Source organism: Protopterus annectens, chromosome 2.part2 (assembly GCF_019279795.1).
Source record: "Protopterus annectens isolate FY-2018-M chromosome 2.part2, PAN1.0, whole genome shotgun sequence".
In the NCBI taxonomy this organism is placed as follows: Eukaryota; Metazoa; Chordata; order Ceratodontiformes; family Protopteridae; genus Protopterus; species Protopterus annectens.
Window position 1 is genome coordinate 355,404,868 of NC_056730.1, and position 19,210 is coordinate 355,424,077.

Here is a 19,210-nt window from a genome sequence, read left to right on the forward strand (position 1 = left end):
ATCCTGAGATTACAGCTGGCTCAAAAATGCACAATTAACTTTATTGAAACAGTTCTATGCTGTGTGCAACTTGCTGTTCTTTTCAAAAAGTCAAAACTGTCTAAAAAACAACCTTTTCTTTCAAAATGACATCATATAGATCTGGTCATCTGATTCTGGTTCCCACACCAGAATCTAGTACCTATGGGTCATCACAGACACATAAGATGTGTTATAACATCTGAAAGCTATAAAATGATTTCAAAAACTTCCAGCCTTCCAGGGTAGCAATTAGTTCACCATAAGAACAATACTGTAGGATTCCTAGTCCTGGTATTCACGGAAATTTTGTCTCTGGCTGCAATCAGAACTGTAAGATACAGTCTTTGTAGCCTAAACCGGTGAATTTAGTTTCAGAATATTTTTTAGATTAGCTGGACTGAGATTAACCTCTTCTTTTCCAGTATTCTCTTTTACAATATATTCATTTCAACACTTACAATACAGTGTGAAATACAAGTGTATTTCTTTTTTGTCCAGCAGGACCAACTGTTGGTAGATTTTTTTTTAACACAAGCAACTTTACAAATACAATTTCAACAGAGGCACCTGGTAAAAACAGGTATATATGCAAATGAGATATCATTATTTACAAAACTCCAGCTAGCTATGCTGGCATGTTACACATCCACTGTGCCCAACTTCTCCTGACATAGCTGGCAATACCTCACATCATCACACAAATATCTACTTTAAATGTCCTCATTAAGCATACCTCTCAACTGACCAGATTTTTGCTTCATATTTTGGGTGTATTCTCGTAAAATTTGTGGTTTTCTGTCAAATCATTGAGGATTGAAGTAATTAAATAATACTAAATAATGACGGACATTTGAGTTTCACTCTTCATATCCTACAGAAAATATGTAATAATGCAAAAGCTGTTATTCTAGCAACTTTCTAAGTTTATAGGAATAATATTTAAAATATGTCCCTATTTTTGCATCTTTGTACCCCCATTAAATTTTGCTTTGTCCAGATTTTTTGCACTGACAGGTTAAGACACATGTTATTAGGTCTCACTCAGCCCATCTTGCTATGGTTTAAAAGCTACCTGTCCAGTAGATATTGGTCACTAACATGGCACTCTACTATCTCTCCATACCTCTCAGTCACCACTGCTGTACATTCTCATCCTCCACACATCCACACAGCAGGCCTCCCTAATACAGTATACAAATGACTGCACACTCATTTGCACATCTGACAACATGGCACACCTCCAAAAAATACTCAGGAAGCTTTAGCAGCCACCAAAACACGGCTTTGTAACTCACAATTAATGTTCATCCCTAAACAAACTAAACTACAATTTTTCCCCAAATCTCTATATCAAGAAAAAACAAAATTTAAAGCCCTCTCTCTTGATAATACAACCACTGAAGTTGGTTCTCATAGCAAATTTTTAGAGCTAATAGTGGTTGATGACCTTAAATTCTACCTGCATATACAAAACTGCATGGGAAGGAAATCACATAATCTAACCTATTACAAGACAGTCTGAGAACATCTACAATGTTCTTCATTAGTTTTGGGCAATGTCAAACAGGGAGGAAACATACAGTATGTAAAAAAGCTTTATAAACAGCTAAGGAAACATTTGCATAAAACAGATGATTAAAATAAGAAATAAATAGCTAGGAAAGTTTCTTGCAGTGCTAAAAATTTCCTATGGGGCCATATGGAAGGATAAAATATTTTAGGAAAATGAAGGTGCAGCAAATGCTGTCTACGTCTTCCTAAATGGAAATCCTGAGGTTCATATCCATTCTCATTCATTACTAAAAACTGAAAAGGTATGAACAGCAGTTGGCAAGTAATGCTTCATTTTCACGTTTTCATGAGGAATGAAATGCCAGAATGTATATAATTTAGTATAACACTCATTAATAAAATGCTCTTACAAGTATCATATTATTGTCAATTGCAAGTCAAACTGCAAACAGTTTTACAACTATAAGACTTTCATGTGCATCAGGCTATCTATGCTTCATAAAGTAATGCTTTGTATGTAAAAATTAAACCAGAATGCTTACCACTTGCCGTCCTTGTTTTTAAACTGCTGAACGGTATATCCAAACTGTGAATCAGTTCTATGGGAATATACTCTAGCTTCTTTTACACCAACATTATATGCGTTACACAGATGCAGTAAAAAGACAGTACCTAAATAAGTGGAACAAAAGATAAATTAATTACTGAAATGTGCTTTAAAAGTGCAGTTTGTTTTAAAAGTGTTTTTAAATGTTAAAGCTCTTTAATGAACATATTATAAACATATATTCTTCATTCAGATTCTAATAAAACAAAACTCATTTAATCCACCGTAAAGTTTCATACTCATATATTAAATAAGTACCACAATGAGAAATAACAGATGTGTTCTTGCGAAACCAGGCATATCCAACAATTGGAACGTCCAGAGAGGTTTCTCACTAAAAGAATATAGGACACAAGTAAAATGTCCTATGCAGACTGACCTAAGGCCCTATCCCTGTATTCTGTCTCCTACAGGCTTTTGAGGGGAGATCTATGCCTGGCATACAGGAAAATTTGTCAGACCACACTCTGATGGACCTCCTGCATATCCACAAAACAAACAGCACCAGAATTACCTGTTCTATAGGCTTAAACCTTGCCTGTGATACAAACAGGTCATGATGGAGAGATAGGTATGTATCCCAGAGACTACTGTGTCTATGGAACAGGCTTCCCATCCATGTGAAGCAGAATTCCTCTCTAATGGAATTCAAGTGCAACTTGGACAATTGGATGGGAAACCAAAAATTCATCCCTGGTTTGACACCTATATCTCTAATAGACACAGGTAACCTGTAAATGGTTCATCTCCCAAAGCCCAGCTTACACTGTCAAGGTTATCAGAACGTGTCAGAGATTCAGGATGCAGGGCTAGGCTTAAAAAGGCCCTTGTGGTCATTACCTAGTAAACACCTATGAACCTATGAACCAGAGGATCTATGAAGGGGCATTCCTTGATGAGCCAACTAATTGGCTTCAATCTCCTAACAATCCTTATCTAGCACTTTTTTTTTCAAATCTCTCATGTTTAGGGTAAATGTACTCAGGCCAGCAGATGTTTTGACATTACAATCACTACATAAAGTGCACATAATTCCTGAATTTGCTAGTTTATCAATCTCAAGCAAGAACATGGCATACAAATCAAGACAAAGCACTAGAAATCCAATACGAATCCTATTCACAAATAATATATACATTTGCTTGACTTACAGGAAACTTTCATGAAGCTGTCATGTAAGGAGGGTTAGGGGATGTAACTCTGACCTGTCAAGGATGATTCCTTCACAAATCAAATATTATGGAAGAAGGCATTTCTGTATTTTGTTTAGGGATCTACCTTGGTAGGTCCTATTGATTAGTTAAGCCTCATGCAGGAAATTCACCTGCGTGGAAGCAGCTATAGAACAGCCCAAGGACCAGGGCCCAGAAGGCCTAGCTCTGAAGCACAGACATAACAGAGGAAGCCTGACTCCTGAAGTCATAGTTGAGACAACAATGCTTGAAAAAGTGGCTGCAGTACAGATGGTTGCAGTGGAGACATTCTTGAAGTGAACATTGGAAGCAGCTGCACTTATATTAGAGTGGCATTTTACAGCATTATTTTCCAGTCAGCATCTTGCCTCCTGAGAGTAAAAGAAAATGCAGTTATCAATCCATTTGCGAAGGGTTTGTTTGGCAAAGATGAGCTCTTTCATCCTTGGAGAAGAAAATGAGCAGCTGTTAGGTCCTTCTAATGCCAAACCACTGTTTCAGGTAAAAAAACAGAACTTGTTCATATCAAGAGTACAAATGGTTTGTAATGTGCATGAAAACAGGAACATAAACAGATTGGTTCAAGGAAAGTTCAAAAACCACTTTGAGTAGATACTGTCAATTAGTCATAAAGGAGACCCCATCCTTGTTAAAGACTTGATATGGTTCCTTACACACCAGAGCCTGTAGTTTCAAGATTCTTCTGGAAAATTAATATCCATGAGAAAAAAAAGAATTCCAAGAAATAAACTTCAGCAACATTGAATTAGCATGTTTGAGTAGTGGATGAGGAAGCTTGTCACTTATGAAGTTCAGGCGCTGTGGTGGGTGGTCTTCAGTGATGAAGAGACAGCTGCAAAAACTTCTTTAAGGAGCAGCTTAACCGGAATGTGCTGGTCTAGAGTTCTGCCACACAATCTTAACAAGTGAAAACAGCTGACACATGCACCTTGACAATATAATAACTAACGCTTGTATTGCATACGTTTCTGAGATAAGTCAAGATAACCTGCAAACTAACAATCTGGGGAAGTACAGGGTATGTTCTCCCATTTTGCCCAAAGGGAAGACCACTTCCACTTGGAGACTTATGCTTGTTAAGTAGAAGGCTCTTTGTCACCCTTAGTCATTTTGGTGCCTAAGCTGTAAAGACAAGCAGTATCAAAGAGCCCATACCAGCACTCAGGCACTTAGATGGAGTGAGTTCTCAAGCCATATTGTGAGAACATCTTTGGCCAGAAACAGGAGAATGTCCTGTATTACAATACTCATTACAGTGGAATGACAAGTATTACATTTTGTGTTTCTTCCTTGAAATTTGTAATGAAATGTTACATTATTGGGAATGGTGGCAAGTAGAACAGGATGAACCTGAGACTGTTTCCACATCTGCAACTCTACAAAAGGACTGCAATGGTGGCTCACAGAGACTAGTAACTCATTCACTTCCATGACATAGGAACTACTGACAGTGATGTCTGTTTCTTTATATCTCCTTGACACACGAGACCCCAAACCACATCACTTCAGCACTCATTGTACAAAACTCTACCCTCCAGCCTCAAGCACACAATGGATCACACCACCATTGTGAATCACTGAAAGCTGGGGGGGGGGGGTGTAAAGGTTAAGGTGTTTACCTCACAGACACAAGATACAGAGTTTGATTTTTATCTTTGCAAAATTGGCTAGGCTTAAAAAAGTCCACAACAGCTAGCCTAGTAATTACCTATGAACTAGTACTCATAAGCGAACAGTATTTTGTGCAATAAAAATATATGAAAATTAAAACATTTGCTTTTGATAGGGGGCAAGCCTCCTGCAGCTCCATATGGTCTCTTTATGCTCCTCAAACCCCTCTTACCTTACTATTTTCAAGGTTACGTCGCTAGACTTCAGAGGAACAGCAAATCATTGAAGTGTAGCAGCATTTAGACCAAATCACTATAAAACTAATACAATTGATTTCTTCTCCCCTGAAATAATGTGATCTCAGAATTTAAACACGTAGATCGATACTCAGAGAAAGAGTTGAGATCCTACAATCATCACTACAACAGGTAGTGAGAAAACTGTAATGGGGAAGCACTCTTGGCTTCCATGCTTGATCTAGCGCAGCTCAAGCGCATTCAGCTCATGTTCCCTGTGTGTACTGTCATGTGATCTATTGCTCATTTAGATACTGCAAGATGAACAATTCCTCTGACCAGATAAGGAGTAGTCTTGGCAACAGTTTTGTATCTGAGGCTACTAAGGCCAAGGGTCTATAGTATATCATTGAATGCTTAAAAAAGCGAACAATGAATAATCAACCCCATGTAAGCGAAAGCTTACAATCTCAAAAGCTCAGAACAGCGATTTTGTTCCAAAAAAAAAAAAAAAACAGAAAAAAAAATTGAAAGAATACATAAAGTGGGGGGCTTTGCCCCCCACACCCCCCCCTTCTTAAATATACCAACTCCAAGATCGCACTTCAGTGCCGAAAACGGCAAAGTAACGGAAGCAGCCAAGCAAATTCTTTCCATGGGAAAGAATTCGCTTAAAAGCCGCTTTACTATTTTGCCTTTTCGTTGTTTTAAGTTTGACCAAGATGCAGTCAATAGAATGCGTCTTCGGTTATCTAATAGGAACCCAAGGCCAGAAATATTGCTTTCAGTCCCATCTGCCTGATGTTCCTGAGGCAGAGCTACAACAAGACTACTGAATGATGTGAGAACTGAGATAAGCTCCCCACACCACTAGTAAAACAGTCATTATCAGAACTTGTGATGGCTTCAGCTATAGGAATGAGAAACCCACCAAGAGATCATTAGAGGTTGCCAGCACTTAAGGCCTTGGCAAACTAACTTTAACACAATGAAAAGATGTGTTGGCTCTGTAGACTCATACCTTTTGAAATCCATAGTAACATCCACATTGTTAGGTATGTGAAATGAAGAATGATGCAGGAGGCATCCATGATATGAAGAAACCAGAGTTAGGTCCAGGCCTGAATACTATGTTGTTTCCTTACCTAGGTTTCCAAAATCTTGATTACCTGAGGCACTCTTCATTGGCAGGGATGACCATCTCTGTCAAATGTCCATCTACAAATCTATGATGGCAATACCCTGAAATGGAATTACAGATGACTTATCCTAATTTAAAGTTAACTCCATTGACTGCAACCACTGAAGCACACATCCAAATTGTCCTTAGTCAATGATACCAGAATTTAGTCATCCAGCTGGAGTAACATATGGAACACTATTTCTTGAAAGACTTTAATTGTAACAGCCAACACCTTGATAACGATGCTGAGTACTGAAGAAGCCTGTGTGGCTCAGTGGACTAGGGAAGTTAGCATGAGTGACGGTGTTGATGGTTCCAATCTGGAAGTACTCACATCTTTGTTTTATGGCTAGGCCTAAAAAGGGCCTTGTGGTTGTTAGCCTAGTAAACACGTAAGATAACATTACAATATTTTTTTGCAGAAAGTGATGCTCAACCACAGCAAACCTGATGAATGTCTTTTCTGTGCCCCAAACAATAAAATGCAAAAAAGACATTCTTTCATTCAGGTGACATCATCCATGCACCCTGTAGCAGCACAGGCACAACTTCTCATAGAGTCAGCATCTGAAATCAGATGTATCTGATGCCTGGATGAAGTTAATGAGCTCCATAATTACAAGAAATCATAAACCTATTCAGGACTAGGAAAAGGCAAGAGTAAAACTCCAAACTTGTTTCAAATAAGAGACAGGTGATATGGTCCCTTTGGATAGTAGTGTGTGGGCCTGTTAGGAAGAATACTACTAAAATGGCTCTTTTTCTAACTGGAATCTTCCTGCTGGATTGCACTTGTCTTTCTAATGGTTGTAAAACCAGAGAAAATTCAGAGAATTGTACTTACCTGAGCATTTCAGACCACAGTCAGTACTGCTGTATTTGTGGCAGTAGAGAGGTCATCTAGAGCAGCTTGGCTGGCGTATGATGGGACAAGATGGAGTGCATCTGAAAGCCTTCATTAGCCATGAAGGAGGTATCTTTCTTTATTGCAACTGGTTTATTCTTGAAGTGGAAGAATAGAAAGATTGTGTGGGGGAACATAAAGGTCCTACAATGTTGTCAGGGCCAGCTTCTTCCTTAAGAGGTCATATGCTAGGCCTTGAGGGGCCTGGCTAAGAGTATTTCCTGCTTAAACTTGGCATTTCGATTGCTGCTTCTGTGCTCCACCTTGAGGGAGGATATCTCTGAACTTGCAGCTCCTGACACTGTACCAGCACAAACAAAATTATAGCAGACCACATGGTATCCAACTATGGAAGTCATAGACAAAGTCCTGACTAGGAACTCCCTAAGCCCAGTCTCTGGGAAGTCTGAAAGACTTTTATAGTCTCATCCACTAGGAAGGACTTGAATTTGGACATATGAGAAAAGGAGTTGAGGGCTGTAAGTTTCAGCTCTCCGAGGAATAAACTTTCTGCCATGTGTCCAGAGTTCTGGCTGCTTTATTTGGTGCCAAAGCAGAAAAAAAATGTTGTGGTGTTTGGGACTTATCCTGAACAGATGAAATCACACAGAACACATCTCTTGTAGAAATAATGAAGGGCTCATTCCATTCAATGTGTGTTTGTGTGGGGATTCTAAATAGTCTTAACTTTATATGGGGTCCGCAGTGGCACAACTATGCATCGTACAGGTTGCCAAGTGAGCACCTTTGATTTCCAGTACCTGAGATACATTCTTCTCTGGATACATATTTAGGGATTTCTGGGAAGAAGAAATGGGAGCCCATTGAGTATCTAATGAGTATGCATTTTTTTCAAAAGGTGAAATCAACTAAGAGGGCTTGAGGGTAAGGTGGACTCACTGCTCTTGTTCATCTCAGAGACAAAGTTCTACTTGTCCTCAGTTTACCTTCCCTGATTAGCTCAAGAAGAGAGCCTGTACAGTTTCAGAGAGTGTAGCATGGCTGCATGATGTGTGTTACCCACAACACAGCCAGCAATTGAAAGCACTCCAGCCAAAGGTAACATGTGTGGTGTGTGTGTGTGTGTGTGTGTGTGTGTGTGTGTGTGTGTGTGTGTGTATGTGTGTGTGTTTGTGTGACAAAAAGAGAGTGTTGCAACAGACCTAGCATCAGGCAATTGACATATTCCCTAAGGGTGCAGTGCAGTCTTGTTTCCATGTGGTACAGTCCCTCTCCTATGACTTAAGCTCTCATCAGATATTAGAGATTTGCTTGATGTCTAAGAAGTTTTGAGTCATATGATCTGGTGTGTAACTACCCTGTGGTCCCCCCTTAAATTGTGTGACCAGACCCTCCTGGTTCTGTGGGTAAACCCATATAAGGGAGATTTCTATTCTACTACCTCAGACACATAGTCAGGTGACTCTGGAAATTAATCCCTGGATTAGGTCAGTTGATTTCCAGCTCTGGCAGATCAGTTGTGGTCTGGGATGTGCCTACAACCACGAATCCTTCCCTCTTCGTTGCCTTCATCAGCCACTGAAAAGAAGGGCTGGCATGGGCTTGAGCCCTTGGTTGTAGAAGATAAGCTTACAGTCTGGGAACTCATAAAGATGTCTGACCAGAAAAGAAACCTTTGTGGAGCTAGGGTCCTTGTAAGGGTGTGAAGAGCGAGGCCTGGTGCTGTATGTTGGACCTTGTACTAATCCCCATGTGATGAATTTTTAACTACCACTATCCTAGTAATAAGGTAGGCCAGGAGTTTCTCCTTTCACTGTATGCAGATGTCAGGGTTAAATAAACTGTTTGATACTACATCACTTTTTCACATCATACCCCTAGACAGTAAAGACTATCAATTTGACAAAAGCAAATACTTTGTAGATCTGTATATTGGTAATAAATTCAGAAACTTTTTTTTTCAGAAACCAGGCGAGTATTTTATTTATTTATTTATTATTTGTTGACCGGGAAAGTCCGACTAGGTTCCACAGAGCCTGTTTTCAGCAGAGGCCTGGGGAGAAATGCTCCAGGTGCATGTCTTTGGAATGTGGGAGGAAACCGGAGTACCTGGAGAAAACCCACACGAACACAGGGAGAACATGCAAACACCACACAGAAGGCACCTCAGCCGAGAATCGAACCGGAGAACCTCTTGCTGTGAGGTGATAATGTTAACCACTGCACCACTGTGCCGCCCTACGCTGTATTACAGTATTCCAGTATTACAGTATTACACTGAGCAGTGTCAAAGCAATAAAAAGAAATAAAAAAATTCAAATTTTATTAGCGCTTTCGGTGGGGTCAGTGCCTCACCTTCATCAGACAACAACTAAATCAATTAAAACCATTTTATACTCTATTAGAAACAATTATTCAATTGATTTCGCAGAGTGTCTTATAATCATGTCATTAAAGAGACATACATAGTAGACCAGTTCGTACCACATAAAGCAATATAAAAACAAAACAATTCTATACATAAAATAATAAATAGTCCTATTAAATATAAAAGTCTAAACTTATTGATTGCATATTATACCAAAAAAAATATATATACCGCTAATTTTATAAAAAATATATATTTTATGTATAAAATTACTATAATACTTTAAATTTTACTATTCATTATTTAAAAATTAATAAACTCTCATACCAACTGTAAATAAACATTTACATAAAACTATAAAATTAGCGGTACTCAAGCACAAATGCACACAAAATAAAACAGCTGTTAAAATCCATGAGATTTGTTTTTTAATTCCTTTAAGTCAAATTATTTATAATAAATGAAAAAATATTTTCATGTATTTCTTGATCTAAGAAAAAAATATGTACAATAAGACTTCACAGTTCATCCCACCTTAATTAGACCAGTCTTCATTAGTTCTGTCATACAATTTCCATGTTTGTATTGGTCTTTGCTTAATCTGAAATGCATAAGACTCAAACACTGTTTTCCTGCATTTTGTTGGTGTTGTTATTATTATTATAATTATTATTATTAAAAAAAATAAAAATAGAATAGACAAACACCTGGCACCAGACTTTAAAAAACAAGATAAAATCTGAAATCCAGTGACTCGTTCCTTCAAACCAAACCAACACTTTATTACACAAAGAGTGACCGTTTTCTTCTATTCAAATTCAGACTTCTTCAGAATCTATGTGTAAGAAAGTGTCGGCTTGAAGGAATGACACAATGGATTTTGGATTTTTTCTTTTTTGTTCTTCTTCTTCTTCTTATTATTATTATTACTATTATTTTGTTTCTTTAAAAAAAATCTTCTCTTTTTTTTTTCAGCCCATGGTTGATCCATCAAAAATGACAACTGGTGGTAGTAGTCATTTCAGAGTGTCAAGAAACCAAAGATAAAGCAATGTATGCTCTCCCACTAGTAAATGAAAGTAATCTGCAATTATGATTCCTGCAGTGGCCAACATATCAGACCATGCTGCACTCTCATAATTACACTGACAGATTTCTTTGTATGGTCTTCTTGGGAATGTGGATGTCTTTATACCTTAAGGTTAGGAAGACCTTCTACATTGCCCACCTGATCATGAAGGGATTCACATCCAGATCAGGAGAGGTCATTGTACCCCTGTACTCTTCACTTATCAGACCAATGATTGAGTACAACGCCCCATTCGGAATGTACCTTACCCGACACCTGCAGCAGTTGGAAAGACCCCAAAAGTTCCTCACCAAAAGGATAAAGGGGCTCAAACATATGTCATACGATGCCCGACTGAAGAAACTCCAGCTCTATTCAGTCGCATACCGTCTGCTCAGAGGTGATCTGTGCCTGACATACAAGGCCATGTCCAACCCGGAATTAATGGACATGCTCCACCTCAAAAAATCCAAATCCACCAGAGCCACGAGAGCAAGAGACTTAAACCTCAACACGGATATAAATAGGACGTGCTGGAGGGACAGATTAATCACCCAGAGACTCCCTACACTATGGAACAGAATCCCAGTCCATGTGAGGCAGAGCCCCTCACTGACTCTGTTCAAGAGAAATCTTGACGAGTGGATGGGAGATTGCAGGTTTACCCCGGGAATCATCTCTGTATCATTGCTGGACAGAGGCTCAGCAAACTAATGGGTATAGTATTCTCATCCTAAGGGGTGGTGAAAGCCACACACACTCTGGCTAGGCTTATAAATGCCCTAGGGCAGATAGCCTAGCATGAACCTATGAACCTATGAACCAAGTTCCAAACTAAAGTATACATAGACATAAGTTTTAAGTTTCAAAGTATTAAAGAGGATATTGTATTATTTGTATATCATTAGCATTTATTATACACAAATGTATAGAACTGTGATTTACCTCATAAAATACTTCAGAGATGATGTGGAATTTTAGGCCATAATGATACTTTACTTACTTTGTAAAACAACAGCCAAGGCAGGGATTATTAGGAAAAATAATGTAAATAACCAGATACACTGCTTTTCTATTTTCCTAGGAATCCCATATTTGGCCTGTCTGAATATTACAAAAAACTAACATTTTTATGGAATTTTACATTTTAGGCTAGAGCATTCATCATAACGTTTATTTACTCTCATATTTATTATTGGTAATACTCAGACTGCTTTGTTGAAAGCTTTGTGTCTAAAATCTATTTAAATTTTGTATAGAAACACACACACACACACACACACACACACACACACACACACACACACACACACGCACACACACACACACACACACACACACACACACACACACACACACACACACACACACACACACACACACACACATGTCCAACAAAGTTATAAAGAAATCACAGAAAATACCAGAAATTACATTTAAAAATGATGGGGGTAAATACCAAATATCATCTCAAGAAAATGGTATTGAATTTTTAGATAAAGATAAGCCAGTGTCTTCGGAAATAACCAGAAAGTTTCTCACAAAATCTGCAGACAATTAACTCATAACAGTACAAATCTGCAAAGCTGCTGAGTTAAAATAATATGTCAATGCCACACATAAAATGCACTTATTTCTTCATAGTGTTGCACATACTTAATATTTATCATTTATTAAGCTCAGGGTAAAATCATCCACCTATCCGCCTGTCAGCCTATATAGCTATATAAAGTACTGTTGTGTACACTTAGCAAAAATGTAGATGTTCGAGTGTATTCACTGTTGCAGTCATCACATTTGGGGTTATCCCTGCCAGGGTAGCCCTCGGCCGACCCAAATACCAGAGGCTTAGTATTTCTGCATCAGTTGCCGCTTGAGGACTAACGTCAGGTCATCAGTAGTATAAATTAAGGCAGCCGACAATATTAAATCAGTTTTTCTTGCCCTAACCTGTCAGGAGCCCCCAAAGTAGGAGGCCAGAGTCTGGTGGAAGAACCCCATCAGTGGAAAATAAATACCAATATGTCCCTTGTAAGGAAAGAAAGAGAATAAAGAGGGATGGAGGGAGGGAAACCAGGACTGCAACAGTGAATACACTAGAACATCTACATTTATGGTAAGTGTACACAACTGTACTCTGTTCTTCGTGTTTCACTGTTGCAGTCATCACATTTGGGCTGATTTCCAAAGCTGAGGAAATGGCAGCAGGCAGTCAAGGAAACTAGGGGCTGGCTAAGATGCCTTACAAGACTGCAGAGGCAAACTCTGCCCTGGATTTGGAGAAGAGAGGCAGGTGGTAATGCTTGTTAAAAGTGTGAACAGATGTCCAGGTGGCAGTCTCCAGGATGTCCCTGATGGGGACTCCTCTTAGGAAAGCTGCAGAGGTGGAGGCTGCTCTGGTGGAGTGTATCCTGACCTCCTTGGGGGGGAGGCTTTCCATGCTGTTTTTAGCAGAAATGGATGCAGTGTGCTATCCATTTGGAAATGGTTTGCTTGGAGATGGCTTTGCCTTCTGCCCCTGTAGCAAAGTGAACCAGCAATTGATCAGACTTTCTGAAGGATTTAGCCCTGCCCAGATAGAATCTGAGCTATCTGTGCACATCAGTGAAGAATCATTTTCCCCTTGTTCTGGGGATTAGGAAAGAAGGTGGCTAAATGTATGGATTGGTTGAGAGCCACACTGGACACCACCTTGGGCATGAAGGATGGGTTAGTTCTGAGGGATACCCTGTCTGCATGGAAGATGATGAAGGGTTCCACAGCCATGAGTGCTAGCAGCTCAGAGACTCTTATGGCTGAAGTGATGGCCAGAAGGAAAGCTGTCTTTCAGGAGAGAAATTTTAGCTCTGCAGAAGAAGCTGGTTCAAAAGGGGGCAGGGTGAGCTTTTCCAAGACAAAGTTAAGGTCCCAAGCTGGTGCTGCTGCCCTTCTGGGGGATCTCAAGTTGCTAGCTCCTCTGAAGAACTGCTTGATCAAAGGGTATGAGAAAAAGGGCTGCTCAGTGGGAAAATTAGCAGAAATAGCAGAGGCATGAATTTTAATAGAGGAGAAAGAGAGACCACTGTCTATCAGGTCAGCTAAGTAATACAGGATGAGAGGGATGGAGGGCTGTGCCATACTGGCTCCCTTAGCCTGGATCCAGGTGCAGAACCTTTTCCATTTATCTGCATATGACCTTCTGGTGGTAGGACATCTGGCCTCATGGACAACATCCAGAACCTGTTTACTGAGGATGGCAGATTGGTTTGGGGTTAGGGAATAAGCCACGCTGCCAAATTGAGTGTCTGCAATTTGGGATGCATTAATTCCCCTTCCCTCTGGGTCAGGAGGTTTGGAATCTGTGGAAGATGCCATAGAGGCAGCAGGGACAGGCTGTGCAGCAAGGGGTACCAGTGTTGTCAGGTCCAGTCTGGTGCTATAAGAATGGTCTTTGTTTTTTCCTCCCTTATTTTGAGCAGTACCCGGGATGAGAGGTAGGGGAGGAAAGGCATAGGCCAATAGATTGACCCAGGGGAAGGACAGGGCTTCCACAATCCAAGCCATGCAGTGATGCTCCCTGGTGCAGAATTTGCTGAGCTAATGGTTGGTGTGGGCGGCAAAGAAGTCGACCTTCGGGGCTCCCCCTTTCTGAGTTATTAGGGTGAAGGTACTTCTGTGACTTGCCACTTGTGTGGGTCCAGACGTTTTTAGCTTAATTGGTCTGCCAGGGAGTTGAGAGAGCATGGTAGGAATTGTACTAATAGGTGTAGTTGCATGGAAGAGGCTGTGAGCCAAAGGGTCATGGCCAGCCTGCATAGAGGGTAGGAGTGAGTCCCTCTCTGCTTGTTGATGTACCACATCACAGTGGTGTTGTCTGTTTTGATAAGGAGAACCCCTGGAGAGAGAAGGGTTTGAAAGCTATCAAGGCATGCTGCACAGCCATCTATTTTTGATTGGTATGCAGAGGGATTTCCTGAGGGCTCCATTGGCCCTGTATGCACCTGCTGTCCAGATGTGCATCCCAAGCATAGTCTGATGCATCTGTGGTGATGGTCTGGGTGGCGGCGGGGGGTTGGGGAGAAGGGCAGTCCCTTGTTGTGTTAGCATGCTGTTGCACACCAAAGAAATTCCTTTCTGAGGCAAGGAATTATAGGCAGAAGAGTTTCCAGGTCTTGACAGTGTTGACACCAAAGACTCTTTAGGTACCATTGAAGTTTCCTCATATGCAGTTTGGCACATAGAATGAGTAGAATGCAAGATGTCATGAAACCCAGAGCTTGCAGGATCTTCCTTGCAGATATCTAGGGCCTAGTGGCTAGTTGAGAGAAGTAGGCTGTCAGGAAAATTTGTTTCTCTGGTGTATGGAATACCATCTGGGATTCTGTGTCCAGACTTGCTCCCAGGAAGATTATCCTTTGGGTGGGCACCTGTTTGGATTTCTTTTCATTGATTGTGTACCCTAGGGAGGTTAGTAGAGTCTTTACAAAGGCCAGGCACATGAGCAGCTTTTCTTGGCTGTCTGCCTGAATAAGGGAGTCATCTAAGTATGGGTAAATTTGAATATTTCTTTGTCTGCAAAAGGCAATTGCTGGAGCCAGACATTTTGTGAAAACTCTGGGAGCAGTAGATAAGCCAAAAGGAAGCACAGAGAACTGAAAGTGTTGAGATCCTGCCCTGAAGCAGAGATATTTCCTGCATGATTCCCTGATAGGAATGTGGAGGTAGGCCTCTTTTAGATCTAGGGTGGCAAGCCAAGTGTCCTCGGAGACCATGGGTAACAGCTGCTGGAGGGTGAGCATTTTTAATTTTGGGATCACCAGGAAGGTGTTTAAAATGGATAGATTGAGACTGGGGCACCAGGTGCCCTCTTTTCTGGGCACCAGAAAAAGTTTGGAGTAGAAGCCTATCTGTTCTGCAGGAACTTGCTCTACTGCTCTCATAGAGAACAGGGAAAGGATTTGCTTTTGACCATCTGCCCACTGATTTGAGGGTAGATCTGAGAACCCTTTTGTGGTTGAAAGGGTATGGAAGGAAAATCTGTATCCCTGAGACACAATGTTCAGAACCCATTGGTCCTTGGTTATGGTGGCCGAGGTGCTTGAGTGAAATGAGAGTTTTCCTCCTAGGGGCAAGTGAAGGTGGGCAGAGGTGGAGGAGGCGAGTCATTGTGAGTTTTTACCATAAGGGGGTGGCTTAGAACTCCCTGGTTTTGAAGTGGAGGTAGTCCACTGCTGAGATCTCTGAATTCCCTGAGGCTGCTGTCTGGGGGGGGGGGTCTATTTCCACGGGGCCTAGGCTGGGCTGGTTTACTCAGAGCAGGAAAGGACCAGTGTTTGGAGGGACAATGCCTGCTGAACCTAGTGGGCTGGACTTGTAAGAAATCCTTAACTGCATAGATTTTGCTTTTTCTTCCATCTTTTTAAGTTATCTTTGTGCAAGGGGGCATACAACAATTTAGATTTGACATGGTCTGGCAGGTGTTGTTTCTTAAGCCATGCATGTCTTCTAATGACAGATCCAGTGACTGTTGCCCTGCAAGAAGCTTCTAGGGCATCAAAACCACAGTGCAAAGTGTATTTAGTTACTTGGCTTGCAGAATGTATTAAGTCTTGTAAATGATTAGATTCTGCCCTAGCAGGAAGGGAAGACATTTTTTGTTTAAGGAGTTCCAAGGTATGTTACTGAAATTTCAGCATATGGAACTGACAATTTAATGCCCTGATAGCAAGAGTAGCTGAGGTGAATACTTTTGTACCCCATCTGTCCAATGCTCGGAAATCCCTGACTGAGGGTGTCAGATTCTTAGCAGAGGTTGCTTTACTCCCTTTTGGCCCTTGAGAAATGACCTCAGGGTCAGCTGTTGGATTTTTAAAAAGATATTTGTGTGAGTCAGAGACTCTATAGTACCTGTCTGGTTTTCTGGGAGAAGGAGGTAGGGCATCAGGAGTCAAGCTAGATTCAAGGAAAACATCATCCACAACACCAGGATTGGGGGGATGGCCAGGGGCCTGTGTTGCAGAAGATCTAGACAATCCCTAAGTCCATTTTTAGACTAAGGGTAGTCCTGAGTCTCCCATTGGAAATGCTCCCTTAATGTATGCAGGGTTTCTCCAAAGGAAAAATACTTTGGGGGAGAGGCTGAAGGAATGGAGTCCTCTGCATCAGAATCCTCATACTTTGAGAGGGGGTTGCATGTCTTCATAGTCAGATGCATCAGATTTATCTGACTCTTGTTCAGACAAAACTACAGGGGACAGATCTCTTTTTCTTTTTGAGGGGGTAGATTGGCTTCCCCTGATCAGCATGATAAGGTCTTCTGCCATTTTAAGCATTTGAGACTGAAGCAAGGTAGCAGGCACCTGAGAGTGGGTCATCAGTTTCTTGGGTGTGGTTCGAACCCTGGGCCAAGAAACTCTGTAATTTTTGAAAGAACGGTAGTCACGAAAGAAGACGTCAGTTTGTGCTGAGATTCGGTAGTCTGAAGGACTTCCTCGGAAGCTGGTGATTGCTCAGTGGCTCCAGACCCATCCAAGGTAGAGACGACTACAGGATCCTTAGTCGAAGAAGAGTTTTGCGGCATACTGGACTCCGAAAGGGTCTCGGTAGTGGCCTGTGAATCAACTGAAGCAGGCATCAGGGGCTGCGAAAGACCTCAATGAGTAATGGAGGACTGACGACTAGCTTAACAGAAGTGTCATCGGAAGGTTTGGACCTGTGTGGTCTGTCTCTGTCTTTATCTTTATGGGGGGTTTTCGGAAGATCTGCTGTCAGATGGCTTACCGAAGCCATATCGGAATTCAAGGACTGTAAATGAAAATATCTGGCTACAATAAGGGCCCAAAGATGGATAGTTCTGGTGCTGAGCAAAGCACAGAAGTGACAACGGGGGCCATTGTAGTCTGGGCCTAAACAAGTGATGCAGTAATAGTGGAAGTCTCGCTGTGGTATTTGCTTTCCACAGGCGAGACGATTATTAACTTTTTCTGACATCGGTTAGTGCAAGAAAAAAGGATCACCAATGGGGTACTTAGCTTTAGAAGACTTCAATTTCAATTCCGCGATGAAAACTCAGATAGCGGCCGACTGGCACTCGTGCGGACTGCTTTTGTTTGGGCTCCATGGCAAGAAAGACTGATGTAATACCGTCGGCTACCTTACTTTATACCACTGATGACCTGACATCAGTCCTCAAGTGACAGCAACCAATGCAGAAATACTAAGTCTCTGGTATTCGGGCCAGCCGAGGGCTACCCTGGCAGGGATAAAGCCCAATGTGAGGACTGCAACAGTAGAACATGAAGAATATCTACCCTATCCCAAAAGAGAATTTTACATTTATTACACAGGAGTAACAGTCACCATACCTCTTCCTGAATTAGTTTCAGAAGAACATACTGTTCTAAGAATCCATTTCATTTTACAAAATCAACCTTGCAATTTTAATAAAAATACCCCTGGAGTCAATAAACTCCATGCAAGAATAGTGCTATTCCTGCACTGAGTGAACCTTGTCCATTTACCCTTAGCTTTAACAGCAGTGCCTTGCATATTCATGAAGGCACACAACTGCTAAGGCTAAATGGACATGAACACTACTGAGTGCAGGGGGCGTGTTTAAGTAGTGCATGCACATCTAACATGCCCCCTGCACTCAGAGAGTGCCATACAGCTCTTTTTAAAAATATTTCAGTGTCCGCGGTCTCTGAAATGGAATAAAATTAGTAGAATAGTGTCCGCGGACACTGAAATAGATAGGGGAGCAAAAAAGCAATGCATGCAGTGTGTAACAGGTTCTGTCACATACTCCCTGCATTGTCAAAGTGCCTTATGGCACTTTGCAAGAACTTTTAGTGTCTGTGGACACTGAAAGCAGGATGTCCGAATAGGAAGCATTGCAGGGGGTACTGTCACACACCCCTGCATTGTCAAAGTGCTGTATGGCACTTTGGAAGTGCTTTCAGTGTCCACAGACACTGAAAACACTCATCCCAATAGGAAGCAATGCAGGAGGGTGTGTGACAGGTATTGTCAAACACCCACTGCATTGTCAAAATGCTGTACAGCCATACTCCTCAACTGTACAGGTTTCCTCAGAATGCTCAGATGCCTGCCTCACATACCTCTCAACCCCCTAGAGCAAGAAAGCCATACCAATACATAAATAATGGGGGTACCAAGGCCCACAAATAGGGACACATTTTAAATATTGCACTTATAAACTTGGAAAGTTGATAGCATGAAAGGTTTGCATTAGCATGGATTATCCTGAAGGCTATGAAGTCTGAAAACCAAATGTCTGTCATTGTCAAAGTGCTATATGGCCATACCCCTCAACTGTACAGGTTCCCGCAGAATGCTCAGATGCCTGCCTCACATACCTATCAACCTCCTAGAGCAAGAAAGCTGTACAAAGCCACAAATAATGGTGGGATCAAGGCCTGAAAATAGGGACACTTTTTAAATACTGCACTTCCAAACTTGGAAAGTTGATAGAATAAAAGGTTTGCATTAGCACAGATATCCTGAAGGATATGAAGTCTGAAAC

General features: G+C 41.2%; 1 protein-coding gene across 1 annotated transcript in view; it reads right to left on the reverse strand.

The window, feature by feature from the left end:
* Positions 1 to 19,210, reverse strand: part of ITGA2 (integrin subunit alpha 2) — a 2,089,078-nt gene that overhangs the window by 1,617,678 nt on the left and 452,190 nt on the right. The window contains exon 2 of the mRNA XM_044064418.1: positions 2,076 to 2,205. Within this exon, the coding sequence (XP_043920353.1) occupies positions 2,076 to 2,205 (130 nt within the window). The remainder of the gene's footprint in view (positions 1 to 2,075; positions 2,206 to 19,210) is intronic.